Source organism: Podarcis muralis, chromosome 16, assembly GCF_964188315.1.
Source record: "Podarcis muralis chromosome 16, rPodMur119.hap1.1, whole genome shotgun sequence".
NCBI classification, from domain to species: Eukaryota; Metazoa; Chordata; class Lepidosauria; order Squamata; family Lacertidae; genus Podarcis; species Podarcis muralis.
In genome coordinates this window covers 21,654,100-21,666,195 of record NC_135670.1, presented here as the reverse complement: position 1 = coordinate 21,666,195, position 12,096 = coordinate 21,654,100, and the positions used below count along the sequence as shown (strand labels likewise).

General features: G+C 47.0%; 1 protein-coding gene across 1 annotated transcript in view; it reads right to left on the bottom strand.

Annotated features, from left to right (window-relative positions):
* The window catches only part of RASAL1 (RAS protein activator like 1), a 67,890-nt gene that overhangs the window by 54,324 nt on the left and 1,470 nt on the right, over positions 1-12,096 (bottom strand). The window contains exon 2 of the mRNA XM_028710100.2: positions 888-944. Within this exon, the coding sequence (XP_028565933.2) occupies positions 888-944 (57 nt within the window). The remainder of the gene's footprint in view (positions 1-887; positions 945-12,096) is intronic.

The window sequence follows — 12,096 nt, the reverse complement described above, 5'->3', positions numbered from 1 at the left end:
TTGTGCCCAGCGTGTGGCATGTAAGAGCTATACTGCCTTCGAACATGGAGGTACTATTTAGTCGCCGTGAATAAGCCTGATCCTCTTCCACGAATATTTCTGATCCTGAGGCTTGAGATACTGAGTTCAATGATTCAGAAAAGGGCAACCAAAATTATCAAGGATAAAGGGAACAACTCTTCTATGAGGAAAGCTGGCAGTGTTTAGGGACGTTTTGGGGAAATCTCTAAATCTGGGAAATCTTTAAAGCTGGAGAGATGTGGGCGTTCCAGTCCTCTCGGCCTCTACTGGGAGCATATTCACCCAGTGCTTTTCAAGCTGCACTGGCTCCCGGTGGAGTACAGGGTCAGATTTAAGGTGCTGCTTTTGACCTTTAAAGCCCTTCACGGCCTAGGACCCTCGTACCTACGGGACCGCCTCTCCTGGTATGCCCCACGGAGAGCCTCAAGGTCCATAAATAACAACACCCTAGTGATCCCAGGCCCTAAGGAAGTTAGATTAGCCTCAACCAGAGCCAGGGCCTTTTCAACACTGGCTCTGGCCTGGTGCAACGCTCTGCCTCATGAGACCAGGGCCCTGCAGGATCTGATTTCTTTCCACAGGGCCTGTAAGACAGAGTTGTTCCGCCTGGCCTTTGGCTTGGAGCCAATTTGATTCCCTCCCTCCCTCTCTTTCTTTTTTCTTTTCCTTCCCCTCCTGCGATGAGGCTACATTTTAATATTTTAATGTTCCATTATTTTAATGTTGTGTTTTATTTTTGTTTTTAAGTTGTAATCATTCTTCTTGTTTTTATTATTGCTTGTAAGCCGCTCTGAGCCCGGCCTTGGCTGGGGAGGGTGGGGTATAAATAAAAAATTATTATTATTATTATTATTATTATTACTTACCTTGCCACGACCTCGTTGTCAACCTTGATGATGCAATAAGGGTCGCTGGTGCCAGAGCTTTGGGAGAGAGCAAAGCAGAAACATGGATGAGAATTAAACGTTCCCCACACCAATGCAAATAATAATAATAATAATAATAATAATAATAATAATAATAATAATTGGTGTTGGGGGCATCACTGGTTTCGAAAATGCCACAACAGCTGTGGGTGGCAGTAGTACTGGTGCCCACTGAAAATCCTGATGGGATTTACCTGCAGAGGAGAACAGGAATTTAAGGGAGGGGGTCTTTTTTAGCCTAAGAGTTACATTCCATTCTGGGCAACCTTCAGATGAGAAAACAATCCGTCAGCACCAGTCCCTATGAGAAGAAGTCCCAGCAAAAGAAGAATGGATACAAAAACTTGTGGAATATGCAGAAATGGTGAAACTTACCGGAAAAATACGAAATCAAGGTAACAAACTTTTTATAAAAGAATGGAAACGGTTTATTGAATATTTACAAACAAACAGATAAGAACAATGGCAGGATTATTATAATAGCCTGCAGTTTTATAAGAGTATATATTGAAAGGAGATGAACAAAGGAGCAAATTAAGTTAATTTGGATACTCAGAAAATATTACAAAATAAATTTCAGGAACCGCAGAAAGAGGGGGAAGGAAGTCAAGTTTTGAAATGTTAAAACGATTGAAATGTATGAAACTGAAAAGCTTAAATAAAAATTCAAAAAGCAGTACCAGTCTCTGTGGAAGCCAGCAGCTGTGTGAGGGTTCCTGGTTTGCAGCCCCTCAAAATTGTGTACCCGTTGGCCATAGTCCCCCTGCCCCTCCACACTACGCCCCTAAGCTGGGGACAGCATATAGCCTGGTGGGGAGAGAGATCCAAGGGACAGATTGATTCAAGAGCATAAGCAGAGCTCTGCTGGATCAGGCCAATGGCCCATCTAGTCCAGCATCCTGTTCTCACAGTGGCAAACCAGATGCTCAAGCAGCAGCTGAGCACAAGATCCCAGTCCTCTCCTGCAACTGGTATTCAGAAGCATCACTGCTTCCAGCAGGCCATGCAGGCAGAACACAACCACCATGGCTAAAGGTAAAGGGACCCCCTGACCATTAGGTCCAGTCGTGGACAACTCTGGGGTTGCAGCACTCATCTCGCTTTACTGGCCGAGGGAGCCGGCGTACAGCTTCCGGGTCATGTGGCCAGCATGACCAAGCTGTTTCTGGCAAACCAGAGCAGCGCACGGAAACATTGTTTACCTTCCCGCCGGAATGGTACCTATTTATCTACTTGCACTTTGACATGCTTTTGAACTGCTAGGTTGGCAGGAGCTGGGACTGAGCAACGGGAGCTCACCCCGTCACGGGGATTCGAACCGCCGACCTTCTGATCGGCAAGCCCTAGGCACTGTGGTATAGACCACAGCACCACCCACGTCCCAGCACCATGGCTAGTGGCCATTTATTTACTTAAAAAGTCTTTCTAAACCACTTCACAGTTTGAAAACCCCTCTAATCAGCATGCGCTATGTACAATGCAAAGAACCAATATCCGTTAACATGCAAATACAGCCGTAAAGTCAATAAAAGAGCATAAAAGCAAATAAAAAGAATGAATTCAGAGGATTTGCGCATATAAATCAGAGTCTAATCTTACAGGTCATGAAAAGCCCAGGCCAAAGAGATAAGTCTTTACGAGGCGTCTGACGCAACTGCTGGTTGCTACTTGACACAAGGCAGGGGGAAGGTTGTTCCACAGGATGGAGCAGCCAGGAGGACCACTCATTTTGGATCTGGGATGTTGAAAATAAAACTGCCAGTATCATAATGCCATTATACAGATCTACGGTGCGACCACATTTGGAGTACTGTGTGTACAGCTCTAGTTATCTCCTGCTTGGACTACTGCAATGCGCTCTACATGGGGCTTTGAAGGTGACCCAGAAACTACAACTAACCCAGAATGCGGCAGCTAGACTGGTGATGGGGGGCGGCTGCCAAGACCACATAACACCAGTCCAGAAAGACCTACATTGGTTCCCAGTACGTTTCCAAGCACAATTCAAAGTGTTGGTGCTGACCTTTAAAGCCCCAAACGGCCTCGGCCCAGTATACCTGAAGGAGCGTCTCCACCCCCATCGTTCAGCCCGGACACTGAGGTCCAGCACCGAGGGCCTTCTGGTGGTTCCCTCCCTGTGAGAAGTGAAGTTACAGGGAACAAGGCAGAGGGCCTTCTTGGTGGTGGTGCCCGCCCTGTGGAACTTCCTCCCATCAGATGTCAAGGAAATAAGCAACTTTCTGACTTTTAGGAGACATCTGAAGGCAGCCCTGTATAGGGAAGTTTTTAATGTTTGATGTTTATTGTGTTTTAAATATTCTGTTGGGAGCCACCCAGAGTGGCTGGGGAGACCCAGCCAGATGGGCAGAGTTTAAGTAATATTAGTAATAAGTAATATTGGAGAATGGGATGCGGGTGGCGCTGTGGGTTAAATGGGACGCGGGTGGCGCTGTGGGTTAAAGCCTCAGCGCTCAGGACTTGCCGATCGAAAGGTCGGTGGTTCAAATCCCTGCGGCGGGGTGCGCTCCCATTGCTCGGTCCCAGCGCCTGCCAACCTAGCAGTTCGAAAGCACCCCCGGGTGCAAGTAGATAAATAGGGACCGCTTACTAGCGGGAAGGTAAACGGCGTTCTGTGTGCTGCGCTGGCTCGCCAGATGCAGCTTTGTCACGCTGGCCACGTGACCCGGAAGTGTCTGCGGACAGCGCTGGCCCCCGGCCTATAGAGTGAGATGGGCGCACAACCCTAGAGTCTGGCAAGACTGGCCCCTACGGGCAGGGGTACCTTTACCTTTACCTTAATATTGGAGAGGCAAAAAGAAAGAAAAAATACCCGAATATAAGCCACTCCCTTCCTCGCTGCTCCTGGCTGGCTGCATACTGGGGGGGGGGACCATGCTGCATTGCCGACAGCTTTTCCCCTTCCTCACTCTCTCCCTTCCTGGCCTTGGGGAAGAGGACAGGGGACTACGCATGGGGCAGGTGACGCTTTGCCGCTCTCCTGGCACTGTTTGCTCCTTGCTCCTGGCTGCATACTATAAGGTCGCAAATATAAGCCACACTTTAACTTTTCACAGTCGGAATTTGGGGGGAAAGTGAGGCTTATATTGAGGCCAATACAGTACAGTGGTACCTCAGGTTACAGACGCTTCAGGTTACAGACTCTGCTAACCCGGAAATAGTACCTCGGGTTAAGAACTTTACCTCAGGATGAGAACAGAAATCGCGCGGCGGCAGCAGGAGGCCCCATTAGCTAAAGTGGTGCTTCAGGTTAAGAACAGTTTCAGGTTAAGAACAGACCTCCAGAACGAATTACCGTAAGTTCTTAACCCGAGGTACCACTGTATTACAGTTCTGGTCGCCTCGCCTCAAAACGGATATTGCAGAGTTGGAAAAGGTTTGGAAAAGGGCAACCAAAGCAATCGAGGGATGGAAAGACTCCCAAATGAGGAAAGGTGCAGCATTTGGGGGACTTTTTAAAGGCAAGCAAGAAGTGACATGGCAGAGGCTTATAAAATTAAGCGCTGTTTGGGGGGGGCGGGGAATAGATAGAGAAAAGCATTTCTCCCTCTCTCATAACACTAGAACTTGTGGACGTCCAGCGAAGCTGAATGTTGGAAGATTCGGGACAGATAAAATAAAATCTTTCTTCATAGTTAAAGTATGGAACTGGCTCCCACAAGTGGCAATGATGCCCACCAACCCAGACAGCATTAAAAGAGGATTAGACAAATGCCTGGAGGAGAGGCCTATCAATGGCTACTACTCACCCACAGTTGGATACAGTCACTATGCTTCTAAATACCAGTTGCTGGAAACCGCAGGAGGGGAGAAGGCTCCTGTGTTCGAATCCTGCTTATGGGCTTTCCACAGGCAATTGGTTGGCCACTGTGAGAACAGGATGCTGGACTGACTAGATGGGCCATTGGCCTGATCCAGCAGCCTCTTCTGATGTTCTTAAGCTGCATCCTTAAATGCTTAATTCTGCCAGCACCTCTGGTGTTTTCTCATCTCTGGAAGTTTCCATTCCTACGGTTTTTCTTCATTTGTTTTTAAATTCAGCACAAGTCACCCAGAAACCAGAGAGCTACAAATCGGGGAAATGCAAAATGCCCCTCTCTTCCCAGCCTCGCTGCCACATGCATGGCTGAGTTCTCATCGGCTGCCATCGCAGCGCAACATATCATTATGGCCAACCTCTCCGCCCCCTCTATTATTTATAGATTAATATCAGCCTGGATTGTAACTTGATAACTAATAATAGTAACTTAATTCAGTCTCCTGAACTCTAAGGGGTTAGGCAAGATTGCTGCTCAAAAAGAGGATTGTAGGTTAGAAATTAATAATAATAATATCCAACTAAGGCCTACTCAGAGTAGACCCACTGGAAACAATGGACTGAAGTGAGCTGAGTTCATTATCCTCAATGCCTCTTCTCTGAATAAGATGAATGTTGGATATACAACCCAATAATACTACGAATATATATTTGCATTTTCTGGTTGCAGTCCTCGTGACAACCCTGTAATGTTAGCTGGTGTTATTATTTCCCCATATTGAAAGGAGGGGCTGACGCTGAGAGAGGGGCATCTTGCCCCAGGATCCCGGCAGGCTTGTGGTAGTTGCAAGATTTGAACCAGGGACTCCCTGCCTTGGCAGTGCTGTCTCTTAGCCACTACAATAGAACAGCTCAAGTGTTTGGCAGTTCTAGGGAGCTGGTGCCATTTAAATGGTTGGTCCTTTAAAGCAGCAGTGGGAAACCCAATTTGCCCCCTCTCTTGTTGAGAGTTGCATGCCCTCAGTGGTATTCTGTTGCATGGGTAGGCAAACTAAGGCCCGGGGGCTGGATGCGGCCCAATCGCCTTCTGAATCTGGCCCGTGGACGGTCCGGGAATCAGCGTGTTTTTACATGAGTAGAATGTGTGCTTTTATTTAAAATGCATCTCTGGGTTATTTGTGGGGCATAGGAATTCGTTCATTTCTCCCCAGAATATATAGTCTGCCGCCCCCCCCCCCCAAGGTCTGAGGGACAGTGGACCGGCCCCCTGCTGAAAAAGTTTGCTGACCCCTGTGTTAGGGGAATGCAGACCCACAGTGAATGGGACGGTGGGCAGAGGTGGGCAGAGCCAAAAGCGGACAGGACTGCTACTTCTTTCTTTCTTTCTTTCTTTCTTTCTTTCTTTCTTTCTTTCTTTCTTTCGCCTCTCTCTCTCTCTCTCTCTCTCTCTCTCTCTCTCTCTCTCTCTCTCTGACACATTCTGTCTCTCTGACACCCCCCTTCTCCCTCCCTCCCCCTCTCTCTCTCTCTCTCTCTCTCTCTCTCTCTCTCTCTGTGACACCCCTTTCATTCTGTTCTTCTCTTTCTCCCTGTCCCAAGAGGAGCCAACTCTTAGGGGCCAAGGTCCCTTCAGTGCCGGATTTACATATAAGTTAAACAAACTATAGGTTAGGGCCCCACTCTCTTGGGGGCCCCAAAAAAATTTAAAAGGAAAAAAGACTGGATGTACATTTCCAAATTATAAGATAAAAAAACAAATAAAATAAAACCTACATACAGCAATCGTGTTTTGTGTTGTGTAGGCTCCTATGATGTAAGTAATGGGCCCCGCCCGCTAGCCTGCTCCCTAAAATATCACTGGTTTGCTCATTTCTATATATAGGGTGCCTACATTCTGCATGGACTGGATATATAAAGGGCTCCATTACCTTCAGTAGCTTAGGGCCTCATCAAACCTAAATCCGGCCCTGGGTCCCTTTGCCCACCCACGTTAAAATATTTGAAGGGGCTGCCCCCACCCCAAAGTGGATAGGCACCATTCAAATGGTGTGTACACGTTGTGTCGTATGATCAGTTATGCAGGACAGTGCTTACCTGGGACACACACACCCCCAATATTTTATTCCAGGTGGCCTCTCCCCCCACTCTTTCTGACAACCCTTTTCTCTCTCCCCCTCCCTTTGTCTCCAACACACCTTTCTTTCTCCACCTCGCCTACTGCCCAGTAAGAGCCCTGCTGAATGAGGCCAAAGCGGGGGCTCCATCTAATTCAGTATCCTGTTCTCGCAGTGGCCAACCAGACCCCACCCCGCCCAAGGGAAGCCCACAAGCAACAGCCACCATCCCCACCGTCAGCTCTCAGCAACTGCTCTACAGAGGCTTCCTGCAGGTTACCAGAGCCCTGAGCCAGCCAGTGGCACAGGCAGGGGCCTTTTGAAATTCACCGGAGGGCCGCATGTTGCCGATCCCTGCTTTGAAGAGGATCCCTTTGTTCCCTCCTCCCCTGAAATCTTGTTAGCTAGCCTCTGAAGCAAGCAGCTCAAGGAGATGTCACTACATCCATGGAAACAGCAAAATGCCAGGAGCCCGACTCACAGCAGTTTTCTACTTAGCTAGCTGGCTTGGGAGACCGCAAGTGTGATTGTGTGTCTGCACACAAGCCCTGTTTTGTGCCACCCCCGCCCCCAAGATCTGGGTTCAGATCCTGTTCTTAAAAACAGAACTACTTTAAAAACAACTCACATTCTGAGACTGATATACAGTGGTACCTCGGGTTACATATGCTTCAGGTTACATACGCTTCAGGTTACAGACTCCGCTAACCCAGAAATAGTGCTTCAGGTTAAGAACTTTGCTTCAGGATGAGAACAGAAATCATGCTCCGGCGGCGCGGCGGCCGCAGGAGGCCCCATTAGCTAAAGTGGTGCTTCAGGTTAAGAACAGTTTCAGGTTAAGAACGGACCTCCGGAACGAATTAAGTACTTAACCTGAGGTACCACTGTAGTCACATTCGGAACACACATTTAAAGCACGTGGCTTTCCCTCCAAAATCCTGGGAACTGTAGTTTATTTGTATTATTTTAATTTTTAAACACGTCATTAAAAGCAGTCATGGGATGTATTTTAGTTTGATGTTTTGTTTATTGTATTTGCAAATCTTATTTATTTTAAAAAAGATTTTTATATACACCACTTGACTATGGTAAAACCTCTAAGGGTTTTATGAGAAATATTAAAATTATCAATAAAAAAAAACCCAGTTGAAAACATTTAAAGAGAATTAAAATGAACAGTTGTTGACATGTTAAAATCTGTATGTCTGGATAGGCTTTGCCTAAACGAAAAGGTTTTAAGAGGGCTCTGAAAAAAGGAGCAGCAAAGACACCTGATTGATTTCAAGAGGCAGGGAGTTCCAAAGTATAGCCGCTGCCACACTCAGAGATCAATCAATGAGTATTGTGTGGCATCTGGAACTGTGCCAGTTTTGCAAACCGTCGAGTGGATGCATATGGGGTAAGGTGCTCCCCCAAGTTTCCTGGTCCCAATCCATTTACTGCCCCACTTCCACCAGGGCTACAATTCCCATTGTTCTCAACAAACTACTAACGGTTTGTACATAAAGCAAAGCCAAACCATAGGTAAAGGTAAAGGGACCCCTGACCATTAGATCCAGTCGTGGCCGACTCTGGGGTTGCGGCACTCATCTCGCTTTACTGGCCGAGGGAGCCGGCGTACAGCTTCCAGGTCATGTGGCCAGCATGACTAAGCCACTTCTGGCGAATCAGAGCAGTGCATGGAAACGCCGTTTACCTTCCCGCCAGAGCGGTACCTATTTATCTACTTGCACTGGCGTGCTTTCAAACTGCTAGGTTGGCAGGAGCAGGGACCGAGCAATGGGAGCTTACCCCATCGCGGGGATTCGAACCGCCGACCTGATCGGCAAGTCCTAGGCTCTGTGGTTTAACCCACAGCGCCACCCGCGTCCCAACCATAGTTTCACACAAATGAGCAAACACTCCTCCCGCTTGCTATTGTACCCAAAACTAAGCCATGGTGTGCCTTAGAGTTACATCAAAACCCACATTCGTGCCCTGAAAGATGGGTTCGAGATGCATTTGATAAAGAGATAAAAACTCAGAGGTACACTTTCCCTGAATGTGGAGGTTCTGTTATCTTGATTAACAGCTGCTGAGAAGCCTCTTTGCTTTGCAAGCAGAAGGCACCAGGTTCTGTCCTTGCTGTCTCCAGGTAGAGAGCCCTGCCTGCAACCCTGGAAAGCAGCTGCCAGTCAGTGCAGACAACACTGAAGTAGATGGACCGACAGTCCAATTCAGTATAAAACAGCTTCCAATGGTCCTATATCACGGAGGCAAAGAAAGCTAAGCCTGCAACCCTGTACGCACTTACTTGGGAATAAGTCCCACTGATGTCCATGGGGCTTACTTCTTAGTAGACACATAACATGCCTCTGGGAAGGGATAGACTAACTACTGTTGCCTATGCTCTGGTAACTTCAAGGTTAGATTACTGCAATGCGTTATACGTAGGGCTGCCTCTGAAGACGCTTTGGTGCAGAATTCAGCTAGTGCAGAATTCAGCAGCCAGGTTGCTCACCAGAGCAAGACAGTTTGAGCATATTACACCGATCCTGGTCCGACTGCACTGGCTACCAATTAGTTTCCGGGCCCAATTCAAAGTGCTGGTTTTGACCTACAAAGCCTTAAACAGCTCAGGACCGCAATATCTCAAGGACCGCCTCTTTCCATATGAACCTACCGGGACCCTGAGATCATCTTCGTGTGCCTCCTCCTTGAGAGGTCTGAAGGGCGGCAACACAAGAACGGGGCCTTCTCTGCAGTGGCTCCCCGTCTGTGGAATGCTCTCCCCAAGGAAGTTTGCCTGGTGTCTTCATTACACACCTTTATGTTGTGATCTTTTTTGTGAACCGCCCTGAGACCTCCGGGTATAGGGGAGTATACAAACTCAATTAATAATAATAATAATAATAATAATAATAATAATAATAATAATAATATTTACTCAAGCGTTGGGTCTCCATGTGTTCAACAGGGCATGGTAAACAGACACAGGATTGACCCTTCGGTAATGAACCTTTGGTGGCAACAGGGAACCTGCCAAGCAGTGTTTGAATCTGTGCTGAAGCTGGCATAGGAGCATAGACTTGTAGAGTGTTGGAAGGGTTCCCCAAGGGTCATCTAGTCCAACCCCCTGCAATGCAGGATTGCTGGGAAGCTGCCAAAGCTGCTCCAATTGGACTCAAATTGGAGGTGGCTGTAGTGACAGCTGCCAACCTGGGATGGCTTCCAAAGGTGATTAGACAAATTCATAAGTTCTATCAGTTGCCTTGTATGACATCCAACCTTTGGTCCATCTAGCCCAGAGTTGTCAGCACTGACTGGCAGTAGCTTTCCAGGGTTTCAGATAAGGAGTCTGTCCCAGCCTTACCTGGAGACGCCAGGGTAGGCTGTGGCTCTTCCCTAGAGACATAGGAACACAGAAAACTGCCTTATGCTGAGGAAGACCTCTGGTCCATTTAGCTCAGCATTACCTACACTGACTGGCAGCAGCGCTCCAAAGTTTCAGGCAGGAACTCTCTCCCAGCCCTACCTGGGAGATTGGGGATTGAACCCGGGACCTTCTGCATGCAAAGCAGATGCTTTAACCACTCAGGTATGCCACCTTCCCTGTCACAGGAGGCTTCCTTGTACTGATCCAAATCTCTGGTCCATCTAGTTCAATGCTGTCTGCACTGACTGGAAGCGTCTCTTCTGATTTCTGAACAGGGTTTTCTCCCAGTGCTACCCAGAGGTGCCAGGAATTGAATTCGGGACGTTCAGCATGCAAGGCAGATACCACTGAATGCCAACATCTTCCTCTTTCCATGTTGCAGTGCTTAACTAGTGTTGCTTTTACTATTCTTGCCCCAGTAAAAAAGGTAAAGGTACCCCTGCCCGTACAGGCCAGTCTTGACAGACTCTGGGGTTGTGCGCCCATCTCACTCAAGAGGCCGGGGGCCAGCGCTGTCCAGAGACACTTCCGGGTCACGTGGCCAGCGTGACATCGCTGCTCTGGCGAGCCAGAGCCGCACACGGAAACACCGTTTACCTTCCCGCTAGTAAGCGGTCCCTATTTATCTACTTGCACCCAGGGGTTCTTTCGAACTGCTAGGTTGGCAGGCGCTGGGACCGAGCAGTGGGAGCGCACCCCGCCACGGGGATTCGAACCGCCAACCTATCGATCGGCAAGCCCTAGGCGCTGAGGCTTTTACCCACAGCGCCACCCGCGTCCCCTCTTGCCCCAGTAACTTTTGTTAAAGCTTATAAACATTGTAAGCAAAAAAATTAAGCTTCACGTAGTCACCCATCTAACTTCTAAAGGTAGAGTTGACATGGAGGAATGTTGCATTTGAATATGGTTTGTTTTGGGGGTGGGGGTGGAAACTATCTACTTTAATAATAAACTAAATCCCTCCAGTTACGCGTTATTGTTAGTATTGTTTCTGCACTTTTGGAAATGTATTAACTTATTTTGCAAGATTTATATACCGTTTGAGAGTAATGAAGCACTTTAGGGGAAGAAAAAAACCAGTAAGATTATCAGTATGACCGTACAGTATGATTGTACGGAACAATCGCAAATTTGCAGAGGAAAACATCCTATTGAATTAAATACCCAAGACGTGGAATCTAACAAAGGGACAATTTGAATGGACTCTTACTATGGCAAACAAGACTGATATTGATTAACTGGAAAAATAAAAATCCATCTTCAATGGATTGAAGATAAGTACAAACTCTCTACACATACACAAGTTGTGTACAAACGTAGACTTGCCACAGACAAATTTAACAATATTTGGAATTCATTTTTATAAATACCGTATTAGATTAAGGTCTGATTAACTACAACTCCCTTTTTTTGTAATGTACACAATATCTTTTTTCTGTTTTGTTTGGGTACTATTTCTTGTTTCTTCTTTTTTGTGTCTTACTCTGTGCCCTTGTAAGTTTCTACTTTTTATTTCTCAATAAAGAATATGAAAAAGATTATTGGCATTAAAAAATAGTTTAAAACAACTATTTTAAACATTATTTTAAAATAAATAAATTAAAATCACACCCAAACTCAAAGCAACCTCCTTAATATATACCTTATATACAGAATCGAACCCATAGGTCCATCTAAGTCAGGACTACACTGACTGGCAGCCGTTTCAGGCAGGGGGCACTTTGTGGAGATGCCATTGGGACCTTCTGCAAGCCAAGCAGATGTCCCACCCCTGAGCTAAGGCACTTCCCTTAAGACACAGGAACGCAGAAAGCTGCCTTTTCCTGAATGAGACCCTTGATCCAT